The sequence below is a fragment of the Corvus kubaryi genome, unplaced genomic scaffold, assembly GCF_017639235.1.
Source record: "Corvus kubaryi isolate FWS band 111438036 unplaced genomic scaffold, C.kubaryi_AGA036_p1.0 68, whole genome shotgun sequence".
NCBI classification, from domain to species: Eukaryota; Metazoa; Chordata; class Aves; order Passeriformes; family Corvidae; genus Corvus; species Corvus kubaryi.
This window is the reverse complement of record NW_024582056.1, coordinates 2,817,916-2,837,850: the sequence shown is the minus strand read 5'-3', so window position 1 is coordinate 2,837,850 and position 19,935 is coordinate 2,817,916. Positions and strand designations below refer to the sequence as shown.

The window sequence follows — 19,935 nt, the reverse complement described above, 5'->3', positions numbered from 1 at the left end:
AATAGATTAGAATAAGTAAGCATCCCAGATGGGCTTTAATTAAAAAAAATAATAATTTAAAAAAATTATACTTCTCAATATAATTTGGAAATTCTCTTTTATGGGTACATATAAAAAAATCTCAAACAGATTTACCTTTTATCTAGTTAATTGCAATTTCTCACTTATATCTGTGCAACCAGCCTTCCCAGCCAACTACAGAACTAACATTTGAGAAATCCCATTCTCAAAAATCATTTAAATGAAGAAAAGGATTTTTTTTTCAGACACCTAAAACTGCACAAGGATCATAATTACATGATTTCAGAATAGAACTCTGTGTGTTAGCTTGATATAAGTAGTGACACTAATGTTAGCACTTTTAATGCAGAATCTGTCCTTAGACAACATATCATCTCCTCTCCAATACTAACCTGTTTAATTTAAAGTCTGGCATATTTTAGTTGTAATGAAGGCTATAACACATGTATGCCTCTGTTTGACATGTTCCTTCTGAAGAAGACAGGTGTTCCTAATATTTGTACTGCTAATTAGTACCAGCTATTCCAGTCCTTAGTACCAGCAGTTCAATTGCTGCAGGCTTCAATAGGGTCCCATAAATGTGAGAAGGGTCTCACTGCAAGACTTATTCTGTAGCATGTCTTAAAAGAAGGAAAATTATTTGATGGTTGGTAGCTTCAAAGGCTCATAAGGGATTAAATTAGGTAAATATAAACTGGCATCATGCATAGGAACTCTATTTACTGTGGCTCTGAGAACAGGTTGCACGTGGTTGTGAATTGTAACATGTTTATATCAAAGGGTGTATGGAAGAGTGTATGTTCACATTAAGAGGTTTGGCTGAAGCAACATGCTGTTTCAGAATGTGATATTTTTAGTTTTCAGATGAGAAGCCATGAAAGATGAAAGGATTTAATGTCCAGTCAGAGGGACAGCATCTCTAACAATGCAGAACATATCCCATTGTATTGCCCTGCAGTGTGAACAAAAGTGCTGATGTAAAGAATCCAGGAGCATTATGCTTCTGTTCAGAGATTATAGTGTTATAGCTGAAATCTAGTGAAATAAAAGTAAGGAAAATTAATGCATCAAAATTTTTTTTGTGTAGGTAAGAGACAGGAAATTTTAATGGTAGTTTCAAGCTCTAATTTAGAGATGTGCAGGTCTCTGGTTTTCAGGGATTTTTTTAGTATTTTGGGGTTTTTTTTGTCTTTTTTTCATTTTGTTTTGTTTTCAGTGTACACAGAGAATGCGAAATAATAAATTTGTTGCAATAAAGTAGCCAGGCAAACAGTTTTGCAATGAGTCATTTCAGAGAGGTAGAAAGGGGAGGCACATTTAACACAGCCCAGGTCTGAAAATTCCATTTGGCAAGATGACTGTCATTCCATGTCTATCATTTCAGTGTCCATTGCTGCAGTAGCTGAACTTATTAAAACATATCTATGGAGTAGATCTGTTCTAGTGTTCTATGAACTGGTAGGAAATTGAGTTTAAATGAGTTTGTGGTCAGCTTAAAACTGCATCGCCAAAGTTTAGACCAGTTAGTTGATGAATCCTAAAGTCCCATATGGTGCTATAAAAGTCACCCCTCCTGCTTACTAATTGCTGCATTTGAAATTCTGGCATCTTATTTCTTCCTATGAAAAATATTTTAGAACATCATGAAAGGTCAGTGGGTGGAGGTCTAAGGGAGCTCAGAGGAGGTCACAGACTGACAGTGAGTTGACAGTGGCTCAGTTCTCACAGACAGAAATACAAAAATTATTTATACCTTCCTGTGTTGGCAGCAAACACTAGTTATTTTTACTTGCCAACAGCACTTCTACAAAACCCCAATTTCTTGTAGCACCAAGAGTCAGCAGTTACTCATAGTGGGTGAATAAATGGTTCTGGTTTTCCCATTGTGCTGCCTCAGACTTGTGGTGTCTTCATAGGAAACCAAACTTTCCCCCATCCCAAAACAAAAGAAAAAACAAGAAAGAAAGTGGTGAATCCTGTTTAGTTTAGAAGGATTTTGTAGCTGAAGAAAAATGAATATGTCAAGTGATTCTTTAGCTAAGGTTAGACACTGCTGGATGAAAGATTCTCACCTGCTTTTACCTGCTATACTTTGCATATTCCTGTCACTTCCCTAGTACCAACTCTGGCATCAAACCTCATGTGATCTGAACCAGGGAACAAAAGTAGTAGAAAATGAATATTGACTTTGAAAAATCCATCTTTATGATGATTTAGCTCCCTAAACTTTCTTCTTTTGGGTTCAGAGAACAGTGGGAAAGACCTAAGACAGCACACCTGGGAGGGAACAGAGAGACCAAAAGGAGAAAAAGAGTGCCACTCCTTTTTCATTAGCTTGAGATCCTATCTGTAATGTTAAAATGTTCTGTGAACCATAACTTTGTGAATGATTTGAAATCTTCACAAAAATGTTATAGGTGTTTTCTACCTGGTCTTCTCTAAAACCTTTGACATGGTCCGCCACAATTTTTTTCTATAAATTGGAGAGAGAAAGATTTGATAGGTGAACTGTTAGGTGCATAAGGAATTGGTTGGATTGTCACAATAAGTGTGTAGTGGTCAATGCTTCAGTGTCCCAATGGACATCAGTGACAAGTGGTGTTCCTCTGGCGTCTGTACTGGGACAAATGTCATTTAATACCTTAATGACATAGACAAAGGGATCAAGTGTAGCCTCAGCAAATTTGTAGATGACCCCACATGAGTAATGTGATTGACACACCTGAAGAACAGGACACCATCCAGAGGGATCTGGACAAGCTTGAGAACTGGGCCCATGGGAATCTTGTGAGGATTAACAAGACTAATGCAAGGTGCTGCACCTGGATCGGGGCAATGCCCCATATCAACACAGGCTGGGAGATGAGCAGGTAGAGAGCAGCCCTGCTGATAAAGGCTTGGGGGTGCTGGTGGATGGGAGGCTGGACATGACCCAGCAGTGTGCACTTACAGAAAGCCAAATGTGTCCTGGGCTGCATCAAAAGCATCTTCGCCAGCAGGGTGAGAGCCCACCTGGAATGGTGCATCCAGCTCTGGGGTCCCCAGAACAGGAACAACATTGACCTGTTGGAGCAAGTCCAGAGGAGGCCATGAAGATGATTAGAGGGATGGAGCACCTCTCCTGTGGGGAATGGCTGAGAGAATTGGAATTGTTCAGCTGGAGGAGAGAAGGCTTCAGGGTTACCTGATTGCAGCCTTCCAGTAGCTGGAGGAATCCTATAGGAAAGAGTGAGAGAGACTATTCACAAGGGCCTGTAGTGACAGGACAAGGGGGAATTATTTTAAACTGAAAAAGAGTAGGTTTAGATTGCATATATTAGGTAGAAATTCTTTAGTGTGAGGATGGTGAGGAGCATTCAAGGGTAGGTTGGATGGAGGTCTGAGCAACCTGGTCTAGTGGAAGGTGGCTCTGCCCATGGCAGGGACCTAGATATCTTTAAGGTCCTTTCCAACCCAAACTATTCTATAATTACATGATATATACAATACATACATATTAGTTTTTGATGTGATTGCTTATACTATATATTAGGTGTTTATTTTATCTTCAACCTGTAACAAAGAATAATAGTAATTGCAAATGAATATTTAAATTTTACAGAAATTATATACTTTGATCATGAAATGAATACATGCAGGAAGATCCTAACACTTCTGTAAAATCCAACTTGAAATCAGTGGAGCTGTACAAACTCAACCTGTTTACACTAGCAGAGCTGTAGTAAGTTCCATGCAGACATCCTTTTTGCTGGGAAAATGTTGTCCATATTGTGTATACAGATGAATGTGTAGACAAATGATAGAATAATTTAAGCTAAAAATAATCATGATCTAAATAAGATTCCTTTGGTGTTCAGGTGATTTTCTTTTGTACTCTAGAAATATGGAGTTTTAAAACATCCATTCATACTACTCTAAAAATAGTATCTACCTCATCCCAAATGCAAAATACTTATAAATACTTCTATATACTTCCCTAATAAAAATACTCTACATGTCCTTAACAGACTGCATGCCCAAAAGTGAAAGAAAAAATCCCCAAATTTCCAAAATTATTTTAAAATATCCAGGAAAGATTTATGGTTTTTAACTACTTAATAAAAAGAGGGTTTTGACTTTTTTACCTTAATGGTTTAAGAAAGAATTACTGGGTATTGAACTTTTATTTAATATTTTAATTTTTTTCATAACAAACACTTGCATGAAAATAAGAAAGAACCTAAATAAGGATAAAAATTCTGCATTTAAAAATTATTCTGACAGATACAAAAGTTTTGAAATTCTTTATAGTGGCAAATGCAAAAAGAAATATTGAAAGTATTCTAGTTACAGAATTTCTGCCATCATGCTTAGTTTGACTAAAAGGAATTCTAATTCTGTCTTGTAAAATATGAACTTGTGGATAAAATTTTTATTTGAAATGTACCTTTCTCTTAAACCTAACTCAATAATTCATTTTAAAATAGTGTGCACATTAACAATTAGCATTCTGAAGTTTTGCAAGTTAGCAAAGTAGTTTTTGTAAGCTTGTGTCAAAGTCAAGACAGTCATTCATAGCTTCTTTTTATAAATGTCTGAAACCAGGGAAAATATACAAAGGAGAAAATATAAATATTTCCTGCTGAATCATGGAACATGAGAGCTGCCTCCCTTTAGTTGTTTATACACATCTGTAGATTAATGGCTACTGACATAAGCAAATTCAAAAATAGAAAATGTGATGGTTAATTTGGTTAATTTTCTTTCTTTCTTTCTTTCTTTCTTTTTTCTACCATAAGTCTGACTTGTTCTTGAAAGAGCTTCCTGTACAAAATAACAAACTGTTCTTGAGAAATGTGTGCTTGGGATTATGTGATGCTGAAAACATGGCGTAACTAAAAATAATATCAGAATGGAGTGCAGTCTTACTTAAATGAAGTAGTAGTTGTGATCATTATAGATTCCCAAGAGATACTGTAGAAATACTGAACAATGATAATGGAACGTCTAAGAGAATCATTGTATAATTGGTGTTTCAGGATATACTAGTGCACTCAAATACAACAGCATGGTAATAAGAATGGTAATGTTAATGTATATTACCCACTGTGTTTTACTGCAATCTCATCTTGCTTTTTATTCATGTGTATGTCTTTTACATATATCTTTTATTTACAGCTTTTATTTAGAATAGCTGTTCAATACAAGGCATGTTTAGTCTTGCTATAATCCTGTATACCTCAATTGAAAATGGCCATATTTATATTTCATATATAACATTCTTCTATCAAGCCCCACTCATCAGCTGAAGAAAAACTCTTTTATTCTGATTATTTTCTATAAAAGTGGTATAATGGAAAAAATTTATGTTCCAAATTTAGATTAATATATTTAGATTAATCCTGTCATGTAGAAATCCCGAAATATGTTAGGTGTCTTTGGTTAGATCTGTAAATTTAAAAAGTAGTAGTTTGAAGAAATGACTGGAAAATTAAATTAGACATTATCCCTTCTCTTAGTAGAATCCATGCAAAGACTAAAAATTTGTTGTGAAATACTCATCAGCTGCATGCTAAAGAAGCTTAATGACATAAAACTGGTAACTCTTACTCATTAAAATTAGCAAAACAGGTACAGAAGGGTGTAATGATATTGACCTGGATGCCAAAGGGATTAACTACACAGGACATCTCATTGCTAACTTCCCTTTTCAAAACGTTCTTAGTAACCTGAGAGTAGTTTGCACAGTGATGTGTGGTGCTAGTTTTGATTTTATTTGGTTTTTTTTTTAGGCATGTTTCACTCAGAAAAATCCTTGGACTGAGCTTATACTCATGTAAATCTTGAAGATGAAATGAGTAGATTTTAAATGTGATTAAGACTGTACTTTTCATTCTACATGAAGAGGAAATCAAAAGATTATTCATGATGCATAATATGCATTTAACTTCTCTGAATTTTTGGGGGTTTTGGATATGTAGTTCAGATTAGGTCATGCTTGAAATCCACCAATTCTTCATCGTGATCAAGATTGTACCTTAGAACTTTGGCATTGCATCAGTTTAAAATCTTGAACATCTTTTGTAAATTTGCTTCCTATATTATGTTTTGATTAACCTCTATGGGTCTTTCTGGCCTCTTTTTCTCATTTTTTGAAATTATATTTTATTGAAATAATTTACTAAATCTGATATAAATCTCAGGATTCTTCCAGTCAACTCTAGTATTGTCCAAAAATATAGCTACAGCAGTTGTTATCCTCTAGTACTTCAGTACAGCAGATGATTTTAATGAGAGATTCCATGTTACTGAGTTTCAGAATATTTTAAACTAACTTTCTCATTCAACTTTTTAAGTCAATATCAGTGTGAACATTTAACATGGTCATTTCCATAAAATTTATCTGAAATGACACTGCAGTCAGCTCACTTCAGTGGTTTTGATTACTCCCAGTACTAACTTTGCTACACCGCATTTTAGGTTTATCCATAACAGTGTTGGATTGGATCTATTTAGGCATAGCAGGGCTAATTTATATATAACTTGATGGCTGCACAAACTAGTGCACAAATAAGCATTCATATTTCCCCTGGGCTTGAATAGGTTGTGCTGAAAATCCACATTATGCTTTCACTCTTCTTGCTATCAAACTGGTTAAACGTGATGGAGATCTGCTTATTGGTACTGAAAATCACACATTCTGTCAGAGGTGTTGACTTACCATTTTCCCTAGGGTGTTCTAGACACAGTTATTCCAAGAAACAGTCAGTAACACACTGAGAAGTACATAGTATGATTTCACTTTGAATAACAGATATACACACAGCTGGAAACATTGCTAGTGATGATTCCTCTTCAATTTCTCCATCTTAGTGACATTTTCCTGAGCTTTCATAAATATCTGCTGTTATATTTGTTGGATTTGACAAACATAATAAATATAATAGTTAAGAAAAAAATTGTGGTTTGAGACAGAAAATTGGGAAGACATAAAGAATTGAAAGAAACTGTGATTTTCCTACAGATTTTTGACCTGCTTATCATGAGTATATCTATTTCTTATAGCGTGTATAGTATAACCATATAGCAATTTCCAGTCAGAAAACTTCTTAGATTAGGTATGCAGGAATCTCTATATACAATCTAAAAAAATATCTCTCATAATTTCAAGTGTTCATGTAGGTAATGCAGGAATACTTTGACTTTTTCATTTTACTTAGTCTTAATAAAGATGATCACTCTCTTCCAGAGATTCTGGATTTTATTATATTATTCTTATTTTCATCCATTTGTTAGCAGAAAATAGAGGAAAATATAGAATTAAAAGGCACTTAATTTTTTATTCTGCACTTTTCTGGTTTTCTGAAATACTCTTTTGTGATTTCTCTTTGGGGCTACTGCTTTAACAAATTTAGACTTTGGGCTTCTATTTAAGTTGTTTATTTTCCAGTTAGGGCATCCAGTTCCTTATCTGGAGGAATGATACAAAAGGATTCCAAGAAGAAATACATGTGTGCTCAATCTTATTCACATCTGTATGCTCATCCTGACTCTTGAAGCATTCTTACAGCTGACTTCAGAAATATAGAATATATGTTGCTAGAATGGACTGGTCTGGATTTGGGTTCTTCTATTCCACTTTAAAAAAATTACAAACCTACTTTCATTCATTCAAATTCAAATGCTAAAAATTCCAGTTCCAGTGGTTTTTATATTCCTAAGTGCCAGCTAAATGTCAACTAAACAGAGGAAAGAATAACTCAGATACCTTCTTTTGCTTTCATATTAGAAGCCAAAGAACATTTTTTACTGTTTATATCCTTTTCCTCAAGGAAAAGTATACAAAGTCTCCTTCAAAGTAAAATTCCCCTTTACTTTTGTCTTTTATGGACACTTCCTCAACTTAAACTACATCATGGCACTTATTCTATCATCCCTCATAAAATATAAACATTTCATAGACTTAATATTTCTCGGGCAGTGCCAAAGCACTGGATCTTATTCACTTCTCTTTTATTCATGCCTCTCAATTGACTCTAATAAAGTTGGACTAAGTGATAATGTTAAACATGGACATCATGCTTTTTTCCTATCTATTCCCATTGAGTTCCTTCCTTACAAATAGATTTCAAATTAAATATGACAGGTGCACTGCCAACGTTTTTCTTTCAGGTAATATCAGCAATTTAAATTCTTAATGGAAAGGATTTCTCTATTTTCCATATATCTTTAAAGGAAGCATCCTTGGACTCTTTGCATTACACATAGTAGTATATTTTTTCCCTTCTCATGCTCACAAAATATTACTTTATTATTAAAATGTGTTTTATAAGTATATTATCAAATATTTTATTTTATAAAATAAGTAAAAATAATATTTTATACTCTCATGTTTATAAAATAAATCCTTATTCTGTTATACTACTTCTACTGCTCTCAGAGATATTAGCTTCTGGAAATTATTTTGTGAAGATGCATATTAATCACAAGATTCAATGGGTATTTTATTGTCTCTCTTAGCAATGCCATCATCCAGGGCTGATTTTGCAAACCATTACAGTAAATCATGAGAAGTAAATAACTTTTGAGAATTTATCGGTTAGTTGTTTCCCATAGCCTATGGATTTTATGCTTACTTATCTTACAAGAGAATCTGTCTCTGCTGTAAGAAAGTGAAGCACTTAGGTAATCATGATAACTTCTGATGAGTGTGTGCTGGTGAATATTATCTATCACTTTATATATTTGAACAAAACTCAGAGAATTATTTTCCTGTTATACTGTATTTTTCACATCTACTATAACTCCACATTTTTACTTTTCATTGCAGCAATAATAAATAGGTGTAAATTTTTACCCATTAAGGCAAATATTTTTGAAATAAAAATAGTTAATTATTTAGAGACAGTGTTCATATATTTGTTATGAAAAAATTCACAATTAAGTTAACAAGTCCATATTAAAAAAAACCCCAAAACAACAAAAAACCCACCACCAACAACTATCAATACTGATAACAGAAAGAAAAAGAAAAGACATTTGTAGGAACATATTTTGCATAATTTTGATATATTAATTGATTTACATACTTACATGCTTAAAACTGTTTGTGTCTAAAGGTACAGAAAGTTTTGGTAAATTAGACCTTAAAACACAAAGATTACACTCTTTATGTGAGTGATAGTCTCAGCTATGATGACACTATGTAGTAACTGATGAGACAGCCATACATGCTGCATTCCGTGATGGTTCCGGTGGGCTTAGAAGAGTAAGAGTAGCTTATAGCATGGAAAAAGGATTAAAAAGTGGATGAAGATGAAACAAATGAATAAAAGCAGAAACCAGTTATTTATGATACATTGCTGGCAACAGAAATTGTTCCATGGATATTCAGAGCAGCTAGTAGCAAGTGCTTCAAATAATAAATTACTTATAACTTCCCAGTCAGCTCAAACCTGTTTGCATTTTACATAAGGAGAAGTTTTTACCTACCAACTCCAGACATCTCCGGAATACTGGCGGTGTACATGTCCTTGGTGAATTTTGGTTCATTGTCATTGATATCGTGGATTTTAATGATAAATTCAGACTCTGGCTCCACTTGTCTTCCAGTTTTTCTGTCTATAGCCTTGGCACGTAGCACATATAGGGACTTTTCTTCTCTGTCCAATTTCTTTGCAGCATGAATATCTCCTGTATTTTCGTCTATAATGAACAGACTGCCAGCCCCATCTCCTGTTAATATGTATTTTAAATTTCCATCTCCTTTATCTTGGTCAGTGTGTAGCTTCAGAGAGGTAAAAAAGAAGAATTTTATAAATATTTATATTGTTATTACAGACCAAATAATTCATCATATATGAATAAGTCTGTACAATCTTGACTATAATTGGGGTCAGCAGTGGTTATCTTCTGTCACTGTTGGAAAAATTGAAAATTTTAGACTCAGTCATACACAAAAAATAGCTCCAAACAAACTCATAAGGACAGAGGATGATGTAGAAGATATTGAAATAGTATTTAAAATAACAAACTTATAACAAAAATTTGTATTTCTTTGAACAGTCTGACCAGAAACTACCAGAATTCTCCTTTTTGTAAGATGACAGAGAGTGTAAAACTCCCAAATTTCTATTTTGCATTTACTTGCTGATAGGGTAACCAGTTACCTTGAAACAAATGGGTTTTAAGGATTAGAGATTCTGAACTTCCCCAAATCACCTATAAGTGTTCTGGTTTAAGTAACTTATGTTTCTAGTTGTATTGTTTTCTTTTTTATTTTTTTTTTAAGAAACATCTTATCTCCGTTGAAGCCCTCTCCACACAGAAGAAATAATTTTCAAGAACACTAGGAGGTAAATGTTCAAAGCATAGAGGGGTTTAACAATCCTTTTCCTACTCGACCTCCTCATAAGGGTTCAAAACTCTGTCCCTGTGAACTTACAGGCACTGGTTAGTTTGCCATATAGCACCATTATAAAAAAGTGTCTAAAACCAAAGTCAAAACAAGCCATTGAAGCTGACCCAGGCACTAGAAATTCTCATATAATGGACTTCTTCAGGTGTCTATTCCTCTTATTTCATTTACATGGCCCTGTAGTTCATTTTATTAGCTTCTGCCGCATATTTTCCTTATATAAATCCTTACAGTCACGTCTGGTCACAGATTGGTGACTTGAGTCCTTCTGAAGTGTGAACAGAGAGAGTCTTATCCTAACATGTTTTTTAATTCTCTGAGTAGAACATAGTATATCATCAATCCGAGAAAATCTTGTTCAGTATCAGTAATGGTATCATTCTAGATAGTCACTAGAACAATAAGTTTGTTTTTGCCACATCTTTCCTTGTTTCTGTATTCCTGCCAGTGTTTACCTCCATGTTTCATAGGTGAGCCTTGCAAATTTTTATTACTCTACCTGTATGAAGGATGATTGCAATAGATTTTGTCCAAATTATTCACTTTATTTTTTCCTCCATTTTAACACTGTATCATAACACCAGTCACCAAGTATTATCTGATTACTGCTTTGGCCTTCCAGAGATAAGACTGGATGAGATAACTATCCAAGGTAGGTCACCTCATAGTAAGTACTAGGAGCTACCATATTCAGTGTATATCTGTAATAAATACCTGTGAAAATTATTGAGGATTGCATGGTCGTCTGCTAAAAAGAGGTCCTATACACTAAAAGCTGCAGATGAATAGCAAGCTGTAAACATAAATAGTACGAGCTTGCCAACCTCATTTTGACTGCTCATATGAGCAACTCAGCTGGTAATCCAGGGTCTACAACCTCTCAAAAGAGACAACAATAAGCAAGTAGTGGGACTGGTGATCTTTTCTATGCTAACGAGTGGTTCTGACAAAAAATCTTATATGTCCATTGTCATTCCTTTACCCATCCTCTTAACAACACACAGACCCCCCCCCCCCAGAGATAAGGTTAATTTATTTTATCCATCTGTTCAAACTGTCTACAGAGATGGCAGGTAGCTCAAACTGTGATAGATATCTTAAGCTTCCTGCTTATCTCATGTTTCTACCAAATGATAAACAGAATTTTCAAGCACGCTAAAATGGTGAATAGAATGTGATTTCCTAGCAATGAAGAGTTCCGCTGCCTATTGCCAATTTACTATTAGAAAGTACTAAAATAACATTTGCAAGCTATCACTAAATGTGACAATTTCTAATTCCTATGTATGTTTTGTTTTGCTCTTCATATTAGAGGAATCTCCATTAATCTGTGAAGCAATTTTGCAACATCATAGCTTGTGAAAAAGAAAAGGGTCCATTTTCATATATAAGAATAAATAAAGCAAAACATTATCTGGCATCTTATAAAAATAAAATACTAGTTGTGTGAAGCAGAGCAATTAAGCCCTCTTCTTACTATTTGAAATTATGTAATTACAAAATATGCTTTTAACTTATGAGACAAAGTAACTTCAAACAATATTGTGAAGGTTTCTGCAGAATAAGTATACTGATAAATATATTTGTAAAGAGATACTGCAATGTAATTCTGACAATCTATACTGTGTTTCTTGATGACTGGTAATCTTCTGTAAACTGTTTAAATATTTTGAATTTATAATATAAAATACAATTCCAGCTTTTCAAATGTTAATTATCCTATATAAAGTCTACAGAAAATTGTCTTCAGTAAATCACATGCAAAAATTTGGTGTGTTATAATAATCATGGCCTTTTATTGACTAGAACCAAGGAACAAGAACAGAAAAATTTTCTAATTCATATTTCCAGTTACAGTAAATCAGTTTACATACAAAATATTTTGTGGAATTTTTTTCATTAGTAAACTGTTTAGGTGTGTGAAAGAGGCTCAGATGTTCAAAATGGAAAATAATATCAACACATGTGATCTGAAGTAATCTTTGATTGCTGTCATTTCCCTCTTTTACAGACTCAGCAGGTCTGGGAATGCCCACCATTTACAGAAAGCAAAAAGTCATTCCTGTTGTTTACTCTGCATGACCTTTCTCTAGTTGGAGTGGGGTAAGTTAGAAAGCAAAAACTCCACATGGGTGGGAAATGAATTTGTCAAACGTTTCCTTTCTCATATCACAAATTGTTCATTCTGCAAGTCAGATAACCATGAAACATTTTGATAAATGAAAAAACAAACAAGCCAACATCCCCCTCCCCTAATCAAACCTGCAAAGAAAAATCCAAACAAGCCTCCAAAAAAACCCCAAACAAAAGCAGATAATACATTAGATTCCTCAGTATGTATGTATAGTACGTAGTGACCACAGATAACAAGTGCCATCCCCATTAATTCATTTGAAACATGTTGGAAATGAAGACATAACCCAGATGCACTGCTGAGTATCTTGATTTCTTAATAATCTTTTGCACATATTTCTCTCTCTGTATTCTTCTGTGTGACTGGCTAAATAGTTCTCAACACAACTTTTCCTGTGGATCATCAGAGAAAAATATATTGGTAATGGTTAGGGGTGTGACAATTAGCTATTTTTGTAACAATGTGTATCTTATAAATATGGGCATACTTATAAATTCTCTCTCAATCTTTTTTTTTTCCTTTTTTTTTTTTTTTACGTAGATGAAGTGTGCCTCTAAAATTAGCATGTCTATCCAATTTTGTGAAACTGAATTTTTATGTGATGTGATGTGGTAATTGAAATCTTGATATTCTCAAAAATCTTACCCTAAATGTTACTCTGATTTTCAATAAATAAATGAGTAAGCAAGCAGAGATTATCTCAGAGTTCTGTAGCATAATTTCATTTTCCCTAAATCAAGTACCTTGCTCCTCTAGCTTACACTTCACCCTTGTCTAGTACTCAATATTCATCAAAAAAGGTGTTTATGGCACATAACTTCTTGGTTTCAGGCAGTATTTTATTTGAGTATACATTCTTACTATGTCTGAGGTTAATTCATGACTTCTCTCAAAACTGCTATTTTTATACATAGTAGAGAAGTCATCAGTATTCTTTGAAGTGAGAATATATCTCAAATTAAGTTCAGAAATTGGTATGGAATGTCAAAAAAAATACGTAGGAAAAATAAAATAGCCTTGCCTTAGAAAAGAGTTCCTTAAAGGTCCATGTTTCTTATTAATTCGGTTTTAATTTACTAAATTTCCTCGAAATTGTAGCAGATCACATTCTCAACTCTTTCTAATAGACGATAACTCTTTTCAAGTTAGGCAGACATATAATCAGTGGAAGAAGAGAGAATCAATGGACACAGTAAACAAATTATATAGTTATATGAATGCATTTCTGCATTTAGAAGCAAGAAATTGCCAGATTTCATTTAGATTTCATTTTATTTATAGTTTTCTTCTGTACAACTATTGTTGCAGAAGAAAAGGGTTAAAAATGAGCAAGAGCTACTTATTACTAGTGAGATGGTTATGAATAAATACAGTGAAAACATTTATTTGTTTGCCTAAATTCAGAAAAGAGGTATAATCTCCTTTGTGGAGACAGGGGAGGGGAAATTAAAGACACATCTGGAGAGGACAGACCCATGTTTAACTTGTGGTAGGCACTCTAATAATGCTTACAAATTAGGAGTGCCTCTGTATCTTGGTATAGAAAAAGGTCTGTTACTACCTCCACTGCCTCCACCCATACAGTTGTGTCATGGGTTAGCAAGCATAATCCCGGAAGTGATGTTCTTGCTAAGGGGTGCTTACAGCTTCCTCTGTGACCTGACAGAACCTATCAGTGGCCAGTTTGAATATGGACAATTCTTTAAGCCACTTAAAGTTGTGACCACCTCTGCGATCCACACTTAAGAATAGACACACCCCAGGCAGAGGCTCTGTCTCGTTTCTGGTGCTGGGTCAGGTGGCTGCAGGCCCTGTGCGGGGGCCAGCGGGCCCGGCCCAGGCCACGGCCATCCTGGAGCCGATGGGCCCTGTTCCACCTGTGGGGGGCCCCCCCCCCCCCCCCCCACAGCAGGGCTGTGGGCAGCCAGAGCACCCCAGCTCCCCCTCTCCAGTGCGGCCAAGATTCAGCTGAAGCTGCACCGCTGTCCGGCAAAAGATCATGTGACCAACAGCAATAAGCAACATTCCAGCTGCAAGGCCTAGGTGAGATTAACCCTTTTAGTGCTGTGAAAACTTGAGGGAGGAGAAAGAGGAGATGCTTCAAGCTGAAATTCTGTCGTGAAGCTATGATATATCAGAGTACCCATTGTAATTTCATGAAAGCATGAGGGGTGGAGTGTTCAACTTGTACTTGAGAGCAAAGGCACCTGCGCTGAGATAGGCAGATGCTGAAGCAGCTGTAATTTCATGAGAAATTTGAACAGGGAGAGATGGAAGCAATGAGGACTTTTGCTCCAAATGGAAAAGAAGACCTCAGTTCCTAGAAATGCTCCCAGAGATAGTCCTAGAGGATAGTCTTGAGATGAGAAGATGAGGAGGACCCTTTTCTCCCAGGGAAGGAGAAGGGCCTCTGTTCTTAGAGATGAAATGCTCCCAGAGATGGGTGAAGAGAACTTTTGTTTCTGAACGACTCAACCTTAAAATTGTACCCCAAAAACCTTCAAGAGTGGACCCTCAAAAGCAGTTGTGGGAAAAGCTGCAAGTTGTGGGAAGGGACTCACATGTGAGCAGAGAACCAACCTGGGCGGCTGTCTTGTTGTGATAATGCTTTCATAACATGGGCAAGAGAGACCCCTCTTCCTAAATGGACTGAACAAGGTTATTATGGAAGTGGTAAACAGACTGAACATCTCAAGGGCTGTCTTTTTACATTGTCAGTGGGAGAAGGGAGAAAGGTTGGGGGGCGGAGGAGAAGTGTTTTGAAGGTGTGGTATGATTTTTTTTTTTCTTTTAGGTCTGTTAATAAACTTCTTTATATTCTTTCAAGTTTGGTGCCTGTTTTGCATTTCTCCTAATTCTTATCTCACAGAAGATAAACAGTAATGAGTATTTTGGACCAAACCACTACAAGTTGTCTCCAGCAGAGGAATCCTGATGTCCTGTGGTCTATTTGCCTGTAAATACCTTCTAGTAGGCATGAGCAATTTTTTCCTTACCTTTAAAGTGAAGAAAATACATTGGGGGGTTGTTGTGGTCAAGTGAACTCTTTAGAGACACTGAATTGGTATATTTGCATATTTTAGTGGGAGATGAACACCATCCTAATTTCCGCAATGTCCTAGTGAAACTACCATCAGAAGACAAGTGAATCTTTTAAAGGCTATCGAGGAATTAGGATTGCATGGAGCAGCAATCAAAGTTAGAATACAGATGTACATGGGAGGGCCAAAAGGTGCAAATGCAGAGCTTTAAAGTTAGGAATGTTGTAAGGTGGGAAGGAGGTGTCCAAATGTTTCATAAACTTATCAGATAGGTAGGCAGGTGATTTAAATGTGATCTGGAGGACGTGTGAATTCATGGGCATGCCTAGTCCCAGACCCAAACACCTGAAACTCCAAACACTCTAATATCCTGGCCACAGGGGAGTGAGCAGAAGTTCCTATTTGTCTCAGCTATTTTTGTTTCCTCTCCTCAGACCATGCCATGGAGGAATGGGAGGAAGATGCAAAACTGAATCTTTTCTTGGCATGGGGAAGCAGTTCTGGGTACCACAGGTTAGATACAGAAATGTTGTATTACCTTTCTTTCTGTGTTCACTGTCAAACACATGGCCTTGCATATTGTGTATTGTGCAATATTGTGCTTGGCATTCATCCTTACTCACTATTTAGTGTGTGTATAAAGTAAAAAGTCCTTTCAGTAAAAGTCCTACAAATTACATTAGACAATCTTACTGTTCTCACAATGTTTATTAACTCCATCCTGTGGAACTGTGAAGGTATTATCATAATTTCTGTGATTTTGCTATTATAATCTAAAGGGATTAATTCCCCTTTTGCATTATATTTCTGTGATGGAATTCTGAAGGAATCTGGTATACAGCAGTCTTTTTTGTGATTTTTTTCCACTTCCACCTGTAAAGTTAGATTGTATTTGTATTTATACAAATCACTGAAAATGTTAATGGTAAATTTGTGAATACCTCTGTGTATTTCAGATGTCCAGAGCAGTAGCGTATTTCATGCTGTTTGTTAATTTTATCTGGAATAGTGTTTTATTTTGATATGTGTAATTCAAAGGTCTTTCTTAAAGGAGTTTCTTAGGGTTTACTACCTGGATTTTTTCTTCCAGTTGATGGAGGTAAAAGAATAAAATGTGAAATGTAAATGATGCTAGTTATTTTGGTTGAGATTATCACAAGTCAGAAGGAGAAAAGTGAAAGCTATAAAAGACAAAGATTTTTAGCCCTGTGAAAATTAAAACTTATTTGTCATATACCAAATGTATTTCTATTTAAAGTTTTGATAAGCCAAAATGCAGATGTATGAATACGTGTCTGGGGCTTTTTTATTTCATGCACAATTTATGAATCAGATGGAAAATATTCCTCCTCCTCTATCAAACCACTGTATATCCAGTCTCAGTTTCTGGCACAGCTAAGGTGTTTCCACATAGAATCACAGAACATTTTGGGTTGGAAGGGGCCTTAAAGGTCATATACCTTCATCCCACCTGCCATGGGCAGAGGCACCTTCCACATGCAAGTCATAACTTTACCTTTGCTATAAAGTCTTTTTCTTGAATTTACCTTTTGTAACATTGCTTTCTTCACAGCTTAAGATGAAATACTTAAGCCATATGTAACTTCAAATTAAAAATATTTTTCATAAAATTAACGTAATGAAGCATTATATTAATAGCTCTATAGCTAGAAAATGTTGGGGTTTGGCTGCAATGTACCCAGACCTCCTGGCTCTGGGAAATGTATAGAGAAAGAATAATAGACTGTATATGGCATGAACTATCAACCTGAAAAAGTGCCATTAACTGTCATATTTTGTATGATGCATTCAAATATATCTTTTTAAATTTTAAAACAATAAGTATTATGGTAAGCAATGGGAAGGAACACAGAAGCGTAAGATACTCAAGTGTGTCCAAAGTGACCCTTCCTGAAACCAGAGGAAAATAAAGAAAATTTCTCTATTTGTAGGATTCCTCAAATATCTTTCAATCACAATTTTTAGCTAAAGCTCCTGGCCTGAGGGAAGAAACATGCTAAGTACAGGAAAATGTGTGTATGTTTTTTTCTACAAAGCCATGTGTCTATTTACATCAAATTTCTATTCATATATGGGGATTATACTATGCTATTTATTATGAAACTGTGAAACAGAAAGAAATTGAGTTTTCCATGTCATCCCAGTATGTATGAAAGCACAAATTTATTTGAGTCCAGGAGACTTGACTGTAATTATCACTCTAAGCTTGCTTCAGTTAAAGAAGTTTGTGTATATAGAGGTGGGAAAGAAGGCAGTATTTGTGAGAGAGGATAAGTATTGCCCAAACCAAAATAATTTACTTCTAATCAAAAAATGAAAGTGGTGTGCTTGAAATACGGGCTGGTATCATCTCAGCCAAACCTAAAATCTCACACACAGTGCATTGAGTACTAGTGACAGGCAGGATATTAACTAGTGCCCCTACTGTATGATTTCAGACCTTTGTGAGATCCTCAGCAGTTAGGATAAAGCAGTTCAGCCAATATTCTCTTTCATTAGCATTTTAAGTAATTAAAAACTCTAAAGAAGTCTTAACAGCTGCAGTAGTTCTTCAGTGTGGATTGGAGCAGCAGTATATGCATTGCTTTAATTTTCTATTTATGTATGTTTAATCAAAAGTTTTATGTATGTGCTAAATGGCAATGTATTTACCTGACTTGAATTTGTGACATCAGCACAAACTTCTTAATTAAACAACCAGACTCTGTGTGTGCTGGTAACCTAAGTGACTGTATATTAAACAAGGCAAATGACATTTACTTTTCTTATCTTCTGCTTTCCAGCATCTGGTTCTTGTGTTCAGCTGTCTATTGTTAGAAATTCTCTAGAGAATGATATTGTGAAAAACACTGCTGACATCAGCTGCAGGTGCTGATTTTTACCTAGTACGTAAGGGTAAATCTTGTTTCCATTCAGGAAGGGTTCAGCAGAATTCTTAGTAGTCTTTTGGTTTGAATGATACAAACACAATATGGGGAAATTTCATATACATCCACTGCATACCTAGGAAGGAGTCCTGGAAACCAGAGCTGTATTCTCAAGTGCCTCCTTTCCCTTCTTACCTTCTGTATCTCCTGTGCCCTTTATGCTAAGCTGTAGTCAAACATGCAAAAGAGGTTGCATCCTTCTTCTACACAAGGAACTGGATTTCAGAGCACATAGGATTTTTTCTCTCTCTAGTCTCCAAATCACCCTGAGTTACAGGTTTTCAGCCTGATGAAAAGAGCCAACTTTTTGTATTATTATTTATGGTTTGCCATACACAGTCATTTTTCTGTTCCACAACATGAGATACAGATTTAGGGGAAGTGACTCCAGTCATCAATTGTGTCCACAGGTCAAAATTATGACATCATAACATTAAGCACTGTCACTTTAATCAATCCCTGGAACAGGGTGTTAAATCCATCATGTTTTTAAAGGCTTCCCAATAACAGAAATTTCTTTCTCATGGATTTTTCTTTCATCAGAAACTCTTGAGTGAAATCTGTCTGTGTGCATGACTTCTCTTGCTGTTCTAGAGCCACTCATATTGTCCTTTAGTTCCAAAAGATGTACACAAAGATAGGCAGGAATAAAAGCTCTGGCCCTGGAAGCAACATGAGTTTGTCATATGGATGGATCATCTCTTACCCTCTGCAGAACTAATTGCTCTGAGCTCCGCTCTATACTAATAAGCTTACAAGAAATACTCTAATAGGGGAAACCAACGTCTTTTTTAGCCAAGTACTTTATCTCAGAGGCAACAGGAGGTGCTGGTTTGAGAGAGTATTCAGTCTGACCACCGTACTTTTTGATTATTTTAGTGTCCCTGCCTCCCAGAATTCAGATTGTAATAGACCTGTGTGTGGTTTTGTGATTTCTTTTTTCTTTTCTTTTCTTTTCTTTTCTTTTCTTTTCTTTTCTTTTCTTTTCTTTTCTCTTCTCTTCTCTTCTCTTCTTTTCTTTTCTCTTCTTTTCTTTTCTCTTCTTTTCTTTTCTTTTCTTTTCTTTTCTTTTCTTTTCTTTTCTTTTCTTTTCTTTACTTTTCCCTTCTTTTTTCTTTTCTTTTCTTTTCTTTTTTCTTTTCCTTTTCCTTTTCCTTTTCTTTTCCTTTTCTTTTCTTTTCCTTTTCTTTTCCTTTTCTTTTCCTTTTCCTTTTCCTTTTCCTTTTCCTTTTCCTTTTCCTTTTCCTTTTCTTTTCCTTTTCTTTTTCCTTTCCGTTCCTTTTTCCTTCCCTTTCCCTTTCCCTTTCCCTTTCCCTTTCCCTTTTCTTTTCCCTTTCCCTTTTCCTTTTCCTTTTCCTTTCCCTTTCCCTTTCCCTTTCCCTTTCCCTTTCCCTT

General features: G+C 35.4%; 1 protein-coding gene across 4 annotated transcripts in view; it reads right to left on the bottom strand.

The window, feature by feature from the left end:
* The window catches only part of LOC121674397 (cadherin-9), a 98,231-nt gene that overhangs the window by 36,057 nt on the left and 42,239 nt on the right, over positions 1-19,935 (bottom strand). For 3 of the 4 annotated variants that reach the window (XM_042048724.1, XM_042048723.1, XM_042048722.1), the window contains one exon: positions 9,493-9,787. The exons of the other annotated variant lie outside the window; for it this stretch is intronic. In XM_042048724.1, coding sequence (XP_041904658.1) covers positions 9,493-9,787 — 295 coding nt within the window. The remainder of the gene's footprint in view (positions 1-9,492; positions 9,788-19,935) is intronic. 4 annotated transcript variants of the gene reach the window in all.